The sequence below is a fragment of the Rhodamnia argentea genome, chromosome 7 (genome assembly GCF_020921035.1).
Source record: "Rhodamnia argentea isolate NSW1041297 chromosome 7, ASM2092103v1, whole genome shotgun sequence".
NCBI classification, from domain to species: Eukaryota; Viridiplantae; Streptophyta; class Magnoliopsida; order Myrtales; family Myrtaceae; genus Rhodamnia; species Rhodamnia argentea.
The window spans coordinates 4900437-4918885 of NC_063156.1; the positions used below are offsets into that span (position 1 = coordinate 4900437).

Genomic DNA, 18449 nt, shown 5'->3' on the forward strand with positions numbered 1-18449 from the left:
CGCGATTTCAAATTCTTTGTGAGCATATGTGACTCTATGTATACTTGTGGCAAAATGAAAAGCAACTCATTCAAACACTGGAGCAAATTACAATGAACATAAACAGAGTTTGAAGCAGAGTACAAGTTCCAAAAGTTCAGAAGAGAGCTCGAAAAGATTGCTGACATGCAACAACTTTATGGCCCCAAAAAACAATGCCCAGAACGACTCAAATGACCTGATTCTAAATTATTTCCCACACATTGTTATTCTACTCCAGTTTCACGAAATAAAGAAACTGGCCAATAGTCCCTTGAAATCCCCAATTGACAATAGCCGCATGTAGCTCTCCTACATCCTCGCCTTCGCGACCATGACTGCCCCTTCTCCGAGCCCCATTGCCCCCGGCCTCGTCCATGATTCTTTGAACTGCTCTTCAGTCACCCCTGCGCGTCACAAAAATTCTTTATCAGCATGAGAAAGGACAATCATGTGAAACCAACCGAATTGAATTGCTAAACGCGCAGGATGAAGTGATAATGGAGTTAAAAAGGTGGTCATCTTGCCTTTTCCCATAGCAGCTGTGGAGGAGATGCCTCCCTGGACAGTCGTGAGGTACCTGTCATAGTAATTAGCACCAGACCACTTCTGATGAGCCAGTGTGTCCACTCCATTGTTCCTCTCCTCTCTCTGAATCCTCTCCACATAAGCCAGCATTCCTCTCCTCGCGAAATCCTTGGCAAACGTGTCGATCACCAGCGCGTCGGCGTGGAAGCCAGCCAGCGTGATGAACTGCCAGCAAAATCCTAATTTGGCAATCCTTGGGATGAATTCCCTCATCTGCTCGTCTGTCATTCCTGAAGCGTCCCAGTTAAACGAGGGAGAGAGATTGTACGCCAACATGGTCTCCGGCTGCACTGACTTCACACCCTCAGCGAAGTTGGTGCACTCCACCAGGTCGGGGCTTGAAGTCTCCATCCAAATGAGGTCGCAGTGCGGAGCAAAAGACCATCCTCGGACTACTGCCGCCATAACTGACCCCTGGAACCTGTAGAATCCTTCCCGGGTCCTAGCCAAGTCCCAATCCCAGAAGAGATTCTTGAGCCCCAGTCGCTCCGCAATCTCGCGGCCTTGCTCGTTGGAGAGGCACTTGTCGAAGCTAGAGTGGTTCATCCACTCGTTCAGCCGCCTCCTCTTCTCGTCCTCCCCGGCATTTATGTTCCTGATAGCGTCTGTGACGCATTCAGAAAATGTCTTGAGTTGTGCCATGGCTAGCCAATTATCCTCAAGGGCTTGAAGCTCGGGCCCGGTTTTTCCAGCTGCCATTGCCTCAGCCAAAAGTGAGGCCAAACTCTTCCCTCGGAGGCTTGGGTTGGTGGCACCCAGTATGAATTGGTGATCTCTAGTGTCCACATTGGTCTGGATCAAAGTCGCTGCAACCGCATCTGTTCTTGCGACCAGGACAGTCTCTACTCCCATAACATCAAACTGCAACCTCGCAGCCACGAGCCGGTTGATGTGTTCGCTCACCGCAACGAGCACTTTACCAGCCATGTGACCACATTTCTTGGTCACCGAGGATTGGTCTTCAAGGTGGACTCCGGCTGCACCGCGCTCAACAAAAAGCTTGCACAGCTTGACAGTCGCTGTCGTGCCACCAAATCCAGTGTCGCCATCAGCTATGATGGGCTTGAGATAGTCAATGTATTGGGTCCTGGCCCTGTCCTCTCGGCTCATGCTCATCCGCGCCTCTCTCTGCTTACGATCATGGTACTGTTGAGCAAAGAAAAGGTGTTCGACCTTGTTCGGAACGGTGTCATAGGGATAGTCAGCGAGGTCCGGCCCCGGTTCGTTGGTGGACGTGTGGGTCGACGAGCACTGCCAGCCAGAGACATAGATCGTGTCCAAGTGCTTGGCCATCATGGTCACTTGTACAGGGTCGAGCGCGCCAAAAGTCCTGGAGGCCGTGCCGTTGGCTTGGTGGGTCTTCAGAGTTCTCCAGAGCTTCTTCGCCATCTCGTTCGAGCCATAGCTTTGTCTCAGGTTGCCCCGTAGTGCCGCGACGTCTCTAGCAGTGTAGGGACGCTGGGTTAGCTTGAACCTCTCGGAGTTCCACCATGCCTGCACCTCGGCAACTTCGGCTTCGAACCTCCCTTCTTCCTCCATTATCTATTCAAACATTTCGACCATTTTTGTATACTTTTAAGAATCTCGAGTAATATTACATGTCAAGCAATTCTTATTAAGATTCAATATATAGTTTGCAAAGTGTCGTTGTCATTAGAATATACTGAATGTGTAGAGTTGGAGAGTGGCAAAATGTGGTGGAAATTCTTCAACATCCCTTAAATTGCTAAAAGATAGAGCAATTCTTTCGATAACTATTTTATTTGGAAGTCCCGGAATACTCAACTCTAAGAGCCTATTTGATAACAAACCTGTTTTCAAGAACAATTTCTGATCAAAAATGATTTTTTCTTATTCTGTTCCTGAGAACATAGAAGTAGAATCTTTTTACTTTTGTTTCTATTCCAAATCTGTTTTCTAGCCACTGATTTGTTCTAGAAAACAGAAAAATTAAGTAACGTTAACAAGCACAATTTTTTGTTTTGATTTTTTTCTGTTCCCGGGAACAAAAAGAACAGAAATTAGAGCTTACCAAACAGGCCCTAAGAGTTTTGTGCACATCATCATAGAAGTATTCGCATGTACTACTAATTGTTTGAGGCTCAAAACATAACTTGAATTTTACAGAAACAAGCACTAGTATACACATTAATTATCTTGTTTAGATATGATTGGAGAAACATGAATCTTTAACTGCTATTCTCAGTAGCCAGATATAAAACATCCTATGAAAATTCCGGGACCCACACAGTCTACCATTCCGGCCCCCAGACCCAGCCTGGGTGGGGGAGTCGCTCGACCATTCAAAGATGAGAATATGAATGCTTCCTTATACTTTCGAAACAATATAGAATCCCGAAAAAACGTCATGATATTAGAGCGGAGGCAAGCAAGGGAAGCCCAATGCTCTCCTGAAATTTACAGTAAACCTCTGAGAGGAACGACAATTTTTGTGCATCAGATAGCTATCTACGAGGAAACAACGACTTAATAACAGTGCCAAACACGACAGTCAAATGGCAAAAACTGCACATAACAGGTTGCTGCAAGAACAAATTCATGTCTTCTTTTAGCAATCTCAATTGTAATATTCACTCTCCGAAACATATCAGAGATGAGCAATTGCATGTGCTCACAGCAAAAGATGGTGCTCATGAAATTTTTGTGATGCGCAGCCAAAAAACATTGACATCATAGTAACTATCCTGTCATGTCTACCACCACCAACCAAATGATCTCAACTTTGCATGTGGAGTATCCTCACAAAAAAAGCTAAAATGCAGTATTGAATCAGCATATATTAGACAACATATGACCCATTTTAGCTCATTTCCACCAGGGCCAGGAACCCTAAAAGTTCATCATGTGATTTTCTGAGATCCGTTCCTTGCAAGTTAAGTCTGAAAACACCCACAAATTGCTTGAACCAAAAACAAAATGAAATCTCCGGAATTCAACTCAAAATCATCGGTTACAAAACTCTAAGTGCATGCAGATAGAGTGAAGAAGAGAGGCTGAGGAAGACTAGGTCAGGAAGAAGGGTTAAGTAAGGGCTTACCATGGAAGGCACTGAGAAAGATGCAGCCATGGCTAGAACTTGGTTTGAGCAAAGGAAGAAAGGGGCCAAGCAATAGTAGTACAGTAAAAAACTATTTGGAGAAGTTCATGCAAGAGCTCCCTCGAGTCCCCTCAATATTTATAACCAAGAACCGGAGAGATGTTGATCATGGGAAACCAATAAACATGAAAAATTTAACCGTTCTGAGGATAAGAAAAGAACAAAAACCAAGAAATTTCCACAGCAATTCCCTATTTAAAACTTATCTAGAGATTGCTGATATATATGTTTAATAAAAAAGGGGGGGAGGGGATTATTATCTTCTTGCAGAAATGGAGGGAAACATGTCTCTTGGGAGCAGATGTTGCGGGGCACGTAAAAGAAGATGGCCTCTCTTCAAACATCCTGTGCCACCATGCTTGTCTTCTTCCCATTCCAGCATGGTGCCACCTTTCTCTTTCAATGCCCAACCGCTTCGGTTGTCATATTTTTCTTCTTTGCTGACAACGTTAGGGTTTGATTAACGATAATCAAAAATTTTATTTTAAATGCTCGGCGATAACCTCGTTAATATAAGGATCTTATTAACGAGTGCTTGTGGTACTTTTTAAACGTGCTTACTAACACATTCGATTGTCAAAATATCGATCGTGCATGTCACGAAAATAGCCGGTGCATTAGCCCTAAACTATGTCCATTTGGAAATATTTATTTTAATTTTTTTTATCTCAAACTTATATCTATGTAATATATTTATCCTCGATTAATGTTTCGTCAAATGATTATCTCGCCAAAATAATGTCGTTTTCATTTCACTAAAGCTACATAGCATCACGTTAACATTGTAGGCGGGTATAAATTTGAAATTTTTAGTGTCACAAAAAAAAATTAGAGTAAATTTACCGTAACGTATATAATTTGAAACTTTTGGCCACTTTTTTCTCGGAGATTTATAGCCTCCCTATTTCTTCTGCATCGCGACGGTTGGTCAAGCCGGCATTATCTTTTCTAGACCGCCGTCCTGATTCGCGAGCCTTGTGTTCCCAAGAGACCCAAGCTTTGATGTCGCTCTTATCGTTAGCCGAATCGGCATGCAATGTGCATACCATCTATATCTTTTTGGCCCGACCGAGTAGAACCGTCCCTGAAACAACTTTAGTGTATTTTAGCACCGTCACATCATTAATCAACGTGATCGCTCATTAGTCTTAAGGATGAACAGTTTCAGGTTCAAGATCGTGGTCGGTCTAAGTTATATCTTGAACCCGAAACCTATCCTATGTCGGAACCGATTCTCTAATTTTTTGAACCTAAAATCAATCATGCGTACCACGAAACCTAGTTACAAATTTTAGGATCGGTTTCAAACTCTATTTAGATTCCACTTGTATTCTTAATTGAATTATTACAGTAAATCATCACTTTTAATGATTATCATTTGATGTTACAATCCATCGACTATAATTCATATTTAAATACTCGAAAAATATAAAGTATCAACAAAATAAAAATCTTAATTATAAATATCGTTTGAAATGAAAGTTTAGACTAGTTGTTCCAACTTATACGCTCATCATCAAATGCTACGAAATATCGCAGGATTGTACGAACATAAAATAAGGAAAACACAAAGCCTTGTTCTAGTTCACGGGAATCTACCCGTTGAAATTGATTTCTCAAATTTCAAAATCTAAAACCCACTCTGCATACTATAAAACTTGAGATCGCATTGGTGCCCATTGGTCTTATCCCGAAATCATGCTCATCCCTATTTGTCATGTATCGCATCGATGGATGACGCAAAGTAGGGTTAACGTATATTTTATTGATCAGAGAGCAAGGAGATGCCACGTGGATGGCTCTCGCTCTTGACACGAGCTTCCTTGGGACCGTCACACGTGGGAAAGTTGCATTTCCGAAAGCATAAGGTGTCAAAGCAAGGTGATTTCGGAGGGTTTCGGGCTTAGCCACAACAAATTCAATCCATGCATTGGCCGAGAGACTCAAGAGAAGTTGGACCGTTATCTGACGCACCAACAAACGCCCACTTTAGATCTGTCTGAAAGCATTTTTTGTCAAAGAGTTTTGTGCAAACTGCGGGCGTTTTTGCGTGGATGACCAGATAATGACGACAAGTTATGATAACCAGTTTTTTTTTAGACCCCCGAGGACGACAAGGGCCACCTTAAGATAAGCCTGCCTCTCTCTTGCATGATTTGTTCCTCGTGATCTGATAAAAAAGTTGTGAAAATCATCCGAAAAGATTTGAAACGGGGATTTCCAACGTTGTTACATAAAATATAGGAGAATCACTGTCCACTAATTTAAATTAAATAAAGTGATGGTTTAATATTCAAAATAGTATAACATTTTTCATCCAAAGAAAATGATGAAAATTTGAGTAGAGCCTTAGATGAAGCACCATTCGCGTTGTTTTTTGTTATTTGTCTACGGAGCAACAAAAATCACGAAGGTATGCGTTTTAACACACATTGTAGGATGATTTCCCCAACAACGACGCGAGACTTATCGGGAGATGCTCTCGTCGTTTTTAGTCTTTGTTTTTTTTTTCCATTCTGTCCGTCTGTTTTGATTGAATTAAGTTAGTTGAAATTGTTTTCACGAGCATCTTTAAATGCGGAGGCTGGAGAGAGAGAGATTAGTTGGGTGATTACATGACATTAATAACGTAAGGTGGGTGATGTTCCAAGGACGTTGGATTGATTTTGTACGAAAATAATTCACGAGCAAAATCATACACTCGTGGCATGCAAAAAAAAAAAAAAACCTATGCTATCAATTTAGAGGGAATTTCGCGAACTAATGAAAGGATTCTTGGGCCGTGGAAAGAGGGGCATGGAGGGGGCAGTCGAATTATTTTGGTGGCATTCAAAGTGAGGGGATGGGCTCGACCACGTCATGGACATGGGCCACACATACAAAAAAAAAAAAAAAAGGGAAAAGGTTCTGAATCATTATTGCACCGAAAAATATTCTTGAAGATAAGGAAAAAATCAGCTCATTTGACCGTGAATTTTCAAATTTCAGGACACGATGCCCGCATCAATTTTTAGCCACAAATTGAGGCGCGTCTCTTTCTTGGCCTATGTGACGTGAAGAATATATGTGGCTGGCAGTTATGATGGACGGCATTCCTATGTCGGATTAGGTTTTGAGCACTTCGAGGAGAAACGACCTTTTTTTTTTATTTTATTATTTTTAAATCTTTCACAAACTTTTATTTTTTTTCTTTTCTATTTTCCCTTTGGACATTGTTATCTTTTGTGTCTTTGAATTTAACCGGCAGCTATTCTCTCCCTGTATCTATACAGATTTTAAACTGATTTTTTTGATTCCGGTGTTCGCCCTCTAATTTTGACTAAAAATCGCCAACCTCACAGTCCGGTTAGCACCGACCACACCATCATTTTTAAAAAAAAAAATTCTGTTCATTTTTTTTTTAATTTTTCTTCAATGTGTCAACGAGGACTGGCAACACATTTGCTAGATATGGCGAGCCGAGGGCATTGTAGCTCTTGCCAGCCTCAGCGAGGGCTCGCGAGTCCTCGCCTAAATTCGGCTAGGCCTGCCACCATCGCCTACAGCAAGTGAGGGCTTTGTGAGCCTCGCTTAGGGATTGGCAAAGATTGCTAGTCCTTGGTCAGTGGTTAATGGCCCCACTGGCACATTAAAGTGGAAAAAAAAATAATTCAATAAAAAATTCATATTTTTAAAAAGAAAATTTAAAAAATTGTGTACGTTAAAGATATATAGGTAAAATTAGTGAAGTGGATTACATAGGCATAACAGGTTCGAGAATAAATTGACAAATCATGAAAAGATTTATGACTCAATCAATATTATTAAAAAATTTAAGATTAAATTATTCGCCGTGCGACTTGGGCTCTTAAGGATTTTCAATTAGGATGTGTATCAGTCAATTCAACCAAAATTGACTATCCTATAGGTTTTTTTTTTTTTTCCCAAGACGATTATATAGTTAGTTGGTCGAAGAATCTATATATGTGTCATTTGATGATAGGCAGGGGGATCGCAGTCTGCTCTATCCGATCGAGGATCCTTATCATATCGAAGCGTAAAATTGCACGATCGATCTGGTTCTATCTCCATAAAACCAAGCATCCGTTTACTAGTTGGCCCGCCACCCTCAATGCATCAGTCACCTACGGAAACAAATGCGATCCTTTTGCGCTCTTCGTCGTGCTTATTGGGTTGTTCATAGGATGTGGGATATCTTCTGCTGTTTGAAATTACTTCTAAATCCATTTAAGTCATAAAACATTTTAATTTTGCTAATTTAGTTCTAAATCTTTTGAAAATTTATCAATTTAATATTAAACTTTTGACGATTTGTCAATTTAGATCCTCGTTTTGTTCTGTATTCTAAAGGGGCTTGGGTTTCGTTTAGCATTTGAAATGGGTTTTAGGAAAATGCAAATGCTTTCAACTTAAAGGGGTTTAGGAAATTGCTCATTGCGTTTGGCAAAAACTCATTTGAAATGGGCCTTGGTTTTACTAGTGTCCGGTAAAAATAACTTTGTAAAGGAACTTTGAATGCAATTTTCTATTTTTTTTATATAAAAAATTAACCTTTGTCGGACCGGCAAAGGTTTTAGACAACCGGCAAGCTAGATTTGGTGCCGACGGCCGTTGGCGGACCTCAAGCCGACCCTGCCGAGGGTCGACCCTGCCGAGGGTAGTGCCACCTAGACGAGGGCCACTTGAGGTCGCTTGAACTAGGAGCCACCACTTGGGGCTCATGCGTTGTGGCCTAAGCAGCGGCCTTCGCCTGGGCAACCAATCCCTTGTCGGCCCCCCGCCATCTCTCGGCGGGTCCTTGCCTGGAATACTAGATTTGATTCCTCAACGAAGAAGATGAATAGTAATAGAGAGGGGTAAAGTCGAAAAAATAGGAAATTAGTGAGGATAGTTTTTGAATGAAAAAAATCTTTTCGCATTTGGCCAAATGTTGAAAGCCCAATGCCAGGTTTTACCAGCATTAGGCTTTCAGCTTTCCCAAGGTTAGTATTTGGCCCAATGCTGGCTAAAGCTTAACCAAACGCTTCAAAATTCTCCTAAGGGGCTGTCAGGGCTGAAAGAACTTTAGGAAAGTTGAACCAAGCCCACCTAAAGTCCTTTGGCCAAATTTAAAGGCGTTAGGTAATTTTTTTAGATAGCTTTTTCCTTTAGCCTAAGGTAGGTTTGGAGGTGCCTTCGAATGTTGTGTTTCCGAAATGCGAATAGACTTTTTCCAATCCCATTTTAGCCTCGCTATATTTTCATAATCATCAAAATATCCTTGAAAACCCTAACTTTCTCGGCGAAACACCGGCGAGTGGGCAACGAGTGCCCGGCGCCCTCGCTTGGGTTCACACGACCCCAAGCAGCATTTGCCTAGTTCGCGCTACCTAGTTAACAATCGCTTGGGTCACGCGACTCAGGCCAAGACCCCGATTGACTGTCGGCTTGAGTCGCACGACCCACGCCTCACCTGAGGTTGCGTGACCTCAGGGTACCTTGCCTGAGATGGGTGACCTTAAAACAAGGTTGGTGGCAGCAGATTTGGCTCTCCAATAGCTAGATTTGGCCTTGTTGGAGGCTCGTTGTACTCCTGCTAGCCACTAGTCCTTTGTTGGTTTTGATTTTTTTTTTTTTTAAGAATAAAAGCAAAAGGATATTGCGGAATGTAATTTTTCCAAACACCATTTAAACCAAAGTTGTATCTCAATATGTTTTTAAAATACGTTTTACCAAGTACTATTTGCATTTCGTAAAACTCATTTAACTCAAATGCCTTTGCATTTTCTCAATGACATTCTACCAAAGCTGAACCAAACGTGCCTTTAGTCAATTTAGACGTGGCAACCTAGCCAGTACCATCTACCATCTGCTGATAGTTTTACGTGGCGCTACCGGCAAAAGAGATGGGAGCATGTGCTGGTGCGCGTGATATCATGTTGGGAGTGCCAGTAACAGTAAAGGGAGGGGGCAGGAGCCTTGCCTTCCAAGTTTCAAGACTCAATAGTTCAAATCCCTTCCATTTTTCAAGGAAGAAGTGAAGAATTGAAATGGAGGGCCCCACTCATATAGACCATGTCGTATCGTATTTGGTTGTATTGAGATATTGCTTGTGGGCCAAATTCGTCTAGCAATACGACAATCACCGCAAAATTCTTGTTTCGGACTTCACAATTGATATCCGTTCCCGAGCTCAAACAGAATTGCCTGATTCGAAAGAGAGAGCTAGCTTGCACCTGTGAATCGGGGCCCGAGCGAGATAGAACCGTCCAGTTCGGTCCGGTCCATTTACAGGCCTCTCTTCTAGATATCTAGTTCATCTGAAGCGAAGTCGGTTTCTCGTCCATATGTTTTTTTTTTTTCAATCAGGACCATCACAATCGCATATCGAATTACATAACACTATAATGACATATTCATATGCACAAGCATTTGAGACTAACACTACATTACACTAGGCTTTCCTGCTCGTTTGAGATTTTCCCCTTTTCTTGTTAACTAAAGAAAAACACTACCGAGTACCGGAACATCCGGTTCCCCCCGCCCTCCTTTTTTGCGAAGAAACTGGAAGATTTTTTCCCCACAAGAGGAGAACCACAAAAAAAAAAAAAAAAAAGTCCCAGAAACTTTTCCTGAAAACTTTCCTTCTCTTAAAAGAGGGCAGGGAAAAACTTCTCCCAGGACATCTAAGTTTCTCTGTTCATTCGCCATTCGGAACATCTTGAAGTCCAGTACTTCTCGATCTCCTCCGCCGTCCTCCCCGGAATCCGCCCCGCGATCAGCGACCACCTGAAACCAACCAAAAATCCCCTCATCACTCTCCGTATGACTCCTTTCTCTCATTTTCGTTTTTTTCCGAAAGAATGGTGGGAGAGTTACAATGAAATTGGTTAAAAGGTCCGGTCCCCCCCTAACCTTTGGCCAACCAGAGTGTACATCCTAGCTATAAGGGTTTCCTCATCTTCAGAGAAATCCAGGAGCTTTGGATCCTGACTGTTATTATTATCCCCTGCAGTTTCATGGACAAAGTTTATGGATGGTCCCAGGACTACTGTCATCAAGAAGAGTTGGTGAAAAGGAAAACGCAGCAATTATAATATTGAAAGCCCAAGTTTCTGATACGAATCAACTACCTCTAGAGTCCACGGATGTTGTTGCATCGTGAGAGGAGTGATCCGAGTCAGCCATTGAAATTCTGGTGGAAGCGCGAGAATGTTTCTTGTGAACTGTTGGGTGAAGTTGAAAGGGGCGGTTAATTGAGGGCAAGTGTTAAATAAGGGAAGGAAGAAAGTTCGTGGAAACGGAGAAGAATGGCCGGTGAGAAAGAGTCTTATGTGTGCGTCTGTGTGTGAACAGAGGAATGGTAGTTCGAGAAGTCCAAGTTTGATGGGTAGTTGCAGCAGGCTCTCAAGGGAAAATGGTTTTGGTTGGTGGTGACAAGTGACAACAATTCTCCCCACATCGCAAGGAATTTTCCTCGGGCGGGACGAAACCGACATGCTTTCCTTTTAGAATATTGTCCTGTCGATAGATAAAACATCTCTTTATATCGTAGCCCCGAGAGAAGCGAATTCAGGCACAAGTGATTTTAATTGGGTGGAAAAAATTATTAAAAAATTTTTAAATCTATTTACAATTGTGTCAATTCAATTCTAGATTTTTTTTTTATCGATTCAGTCCTAAACCTTTTGTAATTATGTCATTTCGGTCTATCCGGCGAATTTTAAGGAAAGCGAATATTTTAGTATTTTTTTTTGAATTTTTTTAATGATTTTTGAAATTTTTTTGTCTTTTTCTTTCATTTTGTATTTTTGCTTCCCCATCTTCTTCATATGTTCAGCAACATCTTCTTCTTCCTCTATTTAGCGACCGGCCTATAAAGGCCGAGCTTGGATTCTGAACACGAGAGAGAGAGGGAAATGGAGAAAACCAGATTTGGGCTAGCGAGGCTCGACCTCGTGCGGCCATGGCAAGGCTGACCTCGCTCGGCGATGGGAGGCTCGCCCTTGCCAAACCTTGCCATTGCCGGGCAAGGCTCGACCTCGCTCGGCCCATATCTAGGCTTGCGAGCTCAAGCCTCGCTGTTGCTGCCTCGCTCGGCGACGGTGAGTTGATCCTAGCCATGGTCGGGCGAGGCTCGACTTCGACGACTGGCTGGAAGTGGGGAGAAGAGGGGAAAGAGGAAAAAAAAGGAAGAAAGAAAAAGGAAAAGAAAATAAAAATTATAAACATTCAAAAAAATTAAAATATTCGGTCGATTGCCAGCCGGCGTTCACGTCAATGCCAGCCGGCAAAAATTCACCAGATGGACTGACATAATACAATTGCAAAAAGTTTAAAACTGAATCGATAAAAAAAAAAAAGAATTTAAAACTTAATTAGCACAATTACCGAATTGCATGATATGCATCACGCGATGAGTGTGATTTGTCCATGCCACCACGCCAGTTGTGGCGGCAATCCATTTATCGAATGCCATTTAAGATTTAACGCCCCGCACTTTTCGATGAATCCCAATTGAGCTGGACTTCTGAACGGTATCACAAGAGAAGTTTTCGAGTCGATTTTCATATTGGTTCTCCCCAAAATCAAAACATTCTTTGTCAATAACCAGTGACATCCATCTCTCTAGTTGCTTCCCTTTTGGAGGGATAGGTTTTCTATGGGCAGGTTTCAAATATAAAGCATAAACAAAGTTAGACAAGTCCTTGGGATAGAACAGCCCCCAGCTTTGTCCAGATTCAAAAGATATTACAACACGACGAGCAGCGATGTTCAGACTGACAAAGTACAGAACGGTTGTATTAGCAAAGTAAAAACTATCGGCGCTTTTGATAGATTGTAAAGCTGCGAGTGTAGAAAGGGTTTCATTTGAACTTAACGTCATTAAGACATATAAAAAGCACCCTAAAATGGGAGGTCTAGAAGATCCCGAGTTTCGCAAATAACAGACATATATGCAGCCACACGGGTGCACGCCCAACCAATATATGAGTGTTGGCTCGATCGAAGTATGCACCAGCCGTGTGAGCCTTGCCCCTCCTAAACAGTAACCGGCACTTTGCAAAAGAATCGAAAGGACTCGAGGAAATCACAAACATAAGATGCAATAAACCATCGCAATTTCAGAAGCAGCAGCAGAACGGGCAATAGCGACGTACATATACTATGTCGTGTCTAAAATCTCTTACCTACATATAAAGATAGAGTTGATAGTAACAGTCAGGCGATTGAGAACATGTATGCGCACTCGCGCCTAGTGGGCACATAAACAAACTACATTTAGCGATCCCGACTTCCTGACTTCAGAAACCGTGAATCTTGATCTGTTCCTTCTTCACTATCCCAGCCTGCAAAACAAGGATAATACTAAATTAACCGTGGTTCGGTTTGGGATCAACTTAAGGGTAAAAAGTCATGTAACAAGGTATACCAACCTGCACAAGGAAGGTCGAAACATTTTTCCGCTGGTCACCTTGCAGTTGAATGACCTGCACCAACATATCGAATGTCTCAGCCAAAGAATATAGCAAATAAAACCATAAAAGACACGTGAGCCAACAGGAGACAAATTTGATACAGGTTAAAAATGGCCAAGAATGCACATATCATATTCACCTGGCCTAACTCCGGGTCCTGGACTACAGTTCCATTGCAGCAAAATTCTTTCTTCAGGTCCTTGAGTATCTTGTTATAGCTGAACTCCTTCTTCAGACCTTGCACAGTGGTCAAGCTTTTCCTACCATTGCGCTGCTGGACACGAATGTGGACGTATTCTTTTGACCCAGCACCCGAATCCTCAGCTTTCGCATCAGCAAAAGGATCTGTCGCACCACAATACACGGACAGAAAACCGACACTAGCGCCGTTAGCCAATGAACCACTGATCTAAAAGGGGTTGAATAGAACAAACGAAACATACCAAAAGTGGTTGGAACCTGGGCGTCGAGCTCAGACATGAAAATAGAGTAACCACAAAGGACTTTGTTCTTCTTTTAGGCAATATTTGAACTGAAAAAATTGAACAAACAAACGATTAGCACGTCATCGACAACGAAAAAGAACCAATTACATCGTCTTTTCATGTTGGTGAAGTCTTTAGAATGAGGAATACAGTCTAGGACTTAATGGTTCTGAAATTGAGAAACTCATCCTAAGAATAAATGCTATTTGAATCTCATTAATCCATCAAGAGGAGAAAAGGGCATCAGAAAGTATTTCCTCATGAACCAGCTCAGAAAACTGATTACATGAAGCATGAATAATAACAGACTGAAACGATTGGCATAACATCAGGCTTCAACATCAATGTAACAGAGTTCCTAATGTTACCAACAGGGCAGTTTTAGGCCAACACATAGTACGATGTAGAAGCCAGTGCACTGCCACAAGCATTGAGTTTAGATGAATCTAAGGACAATTCTACTAGACACAGGCCTAGTACAATGTAGAAGCCAGTGCACTGCCACAAGCATTAAGTTTAGATGAATCTAAGGACAATTCTACTAGAAACATAGGTTTAAATAAATCCACAGATGGAGATATCTTGATCCATAAATCCACCAATAGTTAGCAGAACACTCATTTTCTGTAACATATCATGCCCTGTCCTAACAGAAACCAAGCAGGACCATGTAGATCATGCATAAAAATCACTTTACTGAAAAGATCAATGCCAATCAAATCTCCCTAATAAATTAAAATAACAGCCAGTAACAATATTGTTTGTTGTGTTTAACCAACAAGTTATACTTGATACTTATCAAGAAACAAATCTCAACCAAGGATGACAACTAACTCAAGAAGATCTATCCACTCTTATCTTGCGAAAATATGAAGAGAACAGTGAACTTTCATAACTTTCAGATTTTCTAGAAAGTATGACATCACATCCATCTATGAACTTAAGCCAACAAAACCACTTTCATGTTCCTTTAATCCTTCCCAGGCAGCTCAAGATCAAAGAATCGGTATCCCATCTTCTTGGCTCTTAGGAACTACCATCTTCTTCAAAGACCACCTATATAAATTCTACACTTAACTTCAATCTTATGCATCACACCAACAAAGCAGAGGATTAGTAGATGGGGGCGTTTTGTTAAGTAACGTGTAGTCCCTCAAACCCATAAAAAAGCTGATCCGAGATCATTAAACATGAGGGTAGATAAAGTGATACAGATACTATTTCATGCCCATCAGTCCTCCTGTGAGCAGCATAAATCACATCACATATACATCCTTAACGTGTTTGGTAGATCTGAAAGGCATTATCTAGCGTCAATCCCAAAAAGCCTTGAACATCACCGGGCTTGGACCATGTCTCCCGAACAATCACAGTACATATGGCGCAAGACGATTCCACACATCAAGGTCGAAATGGGATCGGGTGTTTTCACATCTCACCGTGGTGCCCGGTTTGTCTTGATCTCCGATTGATGAACAAGAAGGAAAATGGACCTCTTGGATTTTTTCACTCGCCCCCCATTCAAATTCATCGGAATTCCTTTTGGTTAAATCTTTATTTTGCACTACGCGTGTTTGATTGAATCTATTTCACCTCTACAAAGGCATGGTTCTTTTGATAATAATTCAAAAAGGCTCTCAAAGAATTGGTTCCTTATTCCCTAACCTCGCTGCCTTGTCTTTTAGAACAGAAGTCTACACCGTCCGGTCTGTTCCCCGAGAACTTTCATCTGATTATCTAACGATATGGCAGGTAACCGACTATAAGACAAACAAACCAATTCCACATAAACCTGTTATTCGCCAACACAAACAACGAAAAGCCAGACAGCATCGTGAAAAAAGCAAACGAACGATCCATCGTGCACCCAAATCACACTGCATAAGAAATCGCGAAATCAAAACAAGAGTCGGAATTTAGAGCGTACCCAGAAACCCAAATCAAGAATTACCACCGATGACCCAAAAGGACCCAAAAAGAGACGAAGAATTCGATGAACAGGACGATCGGAAACACGGACCACAAGAATCGGATCGCAAAGAACCTCTCCACGCAAACAGCAGACAACAAAACCCGATTACCGAAAGAGAGAGACAGAACCAGCAATTTTACCTGAAAGTGGATACACCGATGTGAGAGGTAGAGAGGAGGAGACGCAGAGAGAGAGATAGAGAGAGAGAAACGAATGGCAAGACGAAATCTTTGGGAACACAGGCGCGTCTTTATATAGAGAGGGAGAGAGGAGACGGGCCGAGCTCCTTAGCCACACAACGCCTTCGGTATTTTCCGTATTCTCGCCTTTTCTCGTTTCTTTATTTTATTGCCCTTTTATCTGAAGGATGGCGTACGCCTTTCTTCTTCGAGTCGGCTTCGGGTGTGGGGAGGTAAAAGGGACGTACGGTCGAGATCGTCGGAGGCACTTCCGTTGGGGGCGATCGATTGGCGCCACGTGTCCAGGGTGGGATGGCTTGGGATTAGAGAGTAATTTCCCATTAAAGGTGTGGGAACAGATGCTGTGCGTGTTTTGCCCGCTCGACAGCCCCAAAGAAACACGACTCTCGGAAAATTTCCCATTTTGTTTCTTTTACTATAATTGGAGAGGCGAGCGTAGATGCGTGTCTATATCCATTTATCTATTTGTACAACTAAGAAATTGCTAAATTTGGTTGTCCGCTTGATGGACCTCGACATGTAGTTTATCTCCTACCTACGATGCTTTTTAACAGCGGAAGAGACATTACGTATTAATCTCAGATTCAATTTACCCGGTCGGGGCCGGGCGCTACGACATTCCTAGCCGAATTGGCGGTAGGTCGGTGCTCGGGCTCGGCCCGTCATGTGCTTCTTCTTGCCCAACTCATCATCACGTGGTTATGGAACTTATGTCATAGTTGGGTTAGCCCTTAATTTTTCTTGGCCAATCGCCATTTACGGAGAAATTATCAAAAAAGTCCCGAACTTATTGTACTTGAGTCAATTTGGTCCCAAACATTTTAATTTGACCAATTTAGTCATAAATGTATTGTATTGATGCCAATTTAGCCCTAGATCTTCTAATGATGCTAATTGAGTTCTAGATCTTTTGATATTTTGCTAATTTAATCCTATATATTTTGATCATATGTCAATTTAGTCGTTTCGACCAATTTGGATCAAAATTCACTAACGTGGTAGTCCAATCGGTGTCGATTGTCCTAGGAATGCATAGCTGGCACTAACGTGAAAGAATTTAGCAATTTTTTGTTTAAATTTATGATTTTTTCCATTTTTATTTCCCTTTTCCTTCTCTTTTATCTTTTTTTTTTTTCTTATTTACCTTTGCTAGTCACTGCCAAGGTTAGTGCCAGGCAGAGGTCACTCGCTGTTGATGAGGGCGAGGTTCGCGATGCCATTGCTGGCCTTTGACAACGGCGAGAGGTCTTCCCCCTTGGATGCCGTCGCCGACACTCGGTGACCTCCGCCAATCCTGGTTGAGACCGGCGACCGGGGAGGAAAATAAGGAAAAAAAATTATCAAAATGTTTAGAACTCAATTCACACAATTGTAAGGATTAGGATCAAATCATCAAATAGTAAAAAGGATTAAGACTAAATTGGCTAAATTGGAAGATTTAATACTAAATTGACATAAATACAATAGGTTTATGATTTTTTTGATAATCCTTTTTGTTATTGATGTGTCAATATTGTTGGCTACTTAAGCCGTGCCATGATGACTTGACATAACGAACCGCCTCAACGCAACCCCCTAAGAAAAGCGGGTCGCTCCTTGTTCGTGTTAGCCTGACCAGTTTGGACCGATGTTCTAAATATCGGATAGACTAGCGGCTCGGACGGGTATCAGTCACTGTCAGGCCACCGGTTTTGTTTTCAAAAGTAATGAATTGATGCACTGATCTAAGATTTCATGTTCATCACTGTCAGGACTTCCTAAATGATGGGTTACAGATTGGGGAACCACATCTTGCAGAGGGAAAAAGCAGCTCAAAAGCGGATTGTTCTTCTTTCTTCCTTTGGTAAAGATGGATGATTAGCTAATTATTAGGCAATGCAGTTGGAAGTTCAGACAGAAAACTCTTAAAAGAGTTTCTAACAAAGTTTAAGGTTCGTTCCCAACCATTATTCTAGGATTGCTTACACATTTGTCCACGTCTCATTGAAAGCTCTTTCAGTTGTTTTAGCCGAAAGAGAAAAAAGTCTCAAAATTTGCTTAGAATCTGGCATGGTATCCACTGTGAGAAGAGTTCAAGCACAGAACCCATTTGACATCACCGCAGGCTCAGACTCTTGCAGCTCGCGTTGTGTGTTCCACTGAATGAAACCCCGTTTATATTCTGTTTGGCAAGCAGGTAGAGAAATCCCCCTCGACTTTCCGGTTCCCGTGCGAAAAAGCACGGCCTCGACTTCGATTGCTATGACAAGCTCGGATAATAAAGAATGCCAGGTCTTAGATGTCCTCTTGAGGATGAAGCGGCTGTAAAAGGAGCTTGCTGCAGCATCGAACCTTCCGCGTTATGACTTGAGGCGACCGGGTTTGCGTTGGATCGAGCAGAGAAGTCCGCAGGATAGCCACCGTAGTACAAATGATCCTGTGACTCCCTTGACTTGGATCAGATCGATGGTTCTCGACAATGGCATATGGTCCCTAAAGATTTCAGGGTTTTTCAAGAGATGTGCCCCATTATTTTTTCAGGAGCATCGTGGATTCCTGTCATCTCTTTGGGGAGATTGGCCGAAAAGCCAGCTTTCTTGGGTTGCCTTTCGGGAAAACTCACAATTCTGA

The 18449-nt window shown here is 42.1% G+C and overlaps 3 protein-coding genes across 5 annotated transcripts; all 3 read right to left on the reverse strand.

Moving 5' to 3' along the window:
- Positions 1–66: 66 nt before the first annotated feature.
- On the reverse strand, positions 67–3814 carry LOC115750837 (isocitrate lyase). 2 transcript variants are annotated; one of them, XM_030688421.2, is made up of 3 exons: positions 3665–3814; positions 546–2148; positions 67–425 (listed from the first exon to the last, which is right to left on the reverse strand). In XM_030688421.2, the coding sequence occupies exons 1-3, from the start codon at positions 3692–3694 to the stop codon at positions 331–333; spliced, it is 1728 nt and encodes a 575-aa protein (XP_030544281.1). In that variant the 5' UTR covers positions 3695–3814; the 3' UTR covers positions 67–330. The 2 variants fall into 2 exon arrangements, with proteins under 2 accessions (XP_030544281.1, XP_048138964.1); XM_048283007.1 differs by lacking the exon at positions 3665–3814 and adding an exon at positions 2666–2819 and having other exon boundaries at positions 546–2386.
- Positions 3815–10316: 6502 nt separating this feature from the next.
- On the reverse strand, positions 10317–11085 carry LOC115732244 (MYB-like transcription factor ETC3). Its single transcript, XM_030662898.2, has 3 exons — positions 10837–11085; positions 10619–10712; positions 10317–10492 (listed from the first exon to the last, which is right to left on the reverse strand). The coding sequence occupies exons 1-3, from the start codon at positions 10889–10891 to the stop codon at positions 10390–10392; spliced, it is 252 nt and encodes an 83-aa protein (XP_030518758.1). The 5' UTR covers positions 10892–11085; the 3' UTR covers positions 10317–10389.
- Positions 11086–12769: 1684 nt separating this feature from the next.
- On the reverse strand, positions 12770–15884 carry LOC115750851 (protein translation factor SUI1 homolog 1-like). Of its 2 annotated transcripts, none has more exons than XM_030688446.2 (5): positions 15780–15884; positions 13626–13714; positions 13322–13527; positions 13141–13194; positions 12770–13053 (listed from the first exon to the last, which is right to left on the reverse strand). In XM_030688446.2, exons 2-5 carry the CDS (start codon positions 13660–13662, stop codon positions 13009–13011), a joined length of 342 nt encoding a protein of 113 aa, XP_030544306.1. In that variant the 5' UTR covers positions 13663–13714; positions 15780–15884; the 3' UTR covers positions 12770–13008. The 2 variants fall into 2 exon arrangements, with proteins under 2 accessions (XP_030544306.1, XP_048138220.1); XM_048282263.1 differs by lacking the exon at positions 15780–15884 and adding an exon at positions 15595–15741.
- Positions 15885–18449: the final 2565 nt, after the last annotated feature.

What these genes read in the sequence shown, in the direction of transcription:
- LOC115732244 (XM_030662898.2), bottom strand. Translation starts at nt 10,891, where the DNA reads ATGGCTGACTCGGATCACTCCTCTCACGATGCAACAACATCCGTGGAC. An exon ending in AACATCCGTGGACTCTAGAG is followed by an intron (nt 10,713 to 10,836) that starts GTAGTTGATTCG and finishes ATGAAACTGCAG; the next exon opens with GGGATAATAATAACAGTCAG. An exon ending in TACACTCTGGTTGGCCAAAG is followed by an intron (nt 10,493 to 10,618) that starts GTTAGGGGGGGA and finishes GGTTGGTTTCAG; the next exon opens with GTGGTCGCTGATCGCGGGGC.
- LOC115750837 (XM_030688421.2), bottom strand. Translation starts at nt 3,694, where the DNA reads ATGGCTGCATCTTTCTCAGTGCCTTCCATG. An exon ending in CTTTCTCAGTGCCTTCCATG is followed by an intron (nt 2,149 to 3,664) that starts GTAAGCCCTTAC and finishes ATGTTTGAATAG; the next exon opens with ATAATGGAGGAAGAAGGGAG. An exon ending in CACAGCTGCTATGGGAAAAG is followed by an intron (nt 426 to 545) that starts GCAAGATGACCA and finishes TGTGACGCGCAG; the next exon opens with GGGTGACTGAAGAGCAGTTC.
- LOC115750851 (XM_030688446.2), bottom strand. Translation starts at nt 13,662, where the DNA reads ATGTCTGAGCTCGACGCCCAGGTTCCAACCACTTTTG. An exon ending in AGGACCCGGAGTTAGGCCAG is followed by an intron (nt 13,195 to 13,321) that starts GTGAATATGATA and finishes ATGTTGGTGCAG; the next exon opens with GTCATTCAACTGCAAGGTGA. An exon ending in TTTCGACCTTCCTTGTGCAG is followed by an intron (nt 13,054 to 13,140) that starts GTTGGTATACCT and finishes CTTGTTTTGCAG; the next exon opens with GCTGGGATAGTGAAGAAGGA.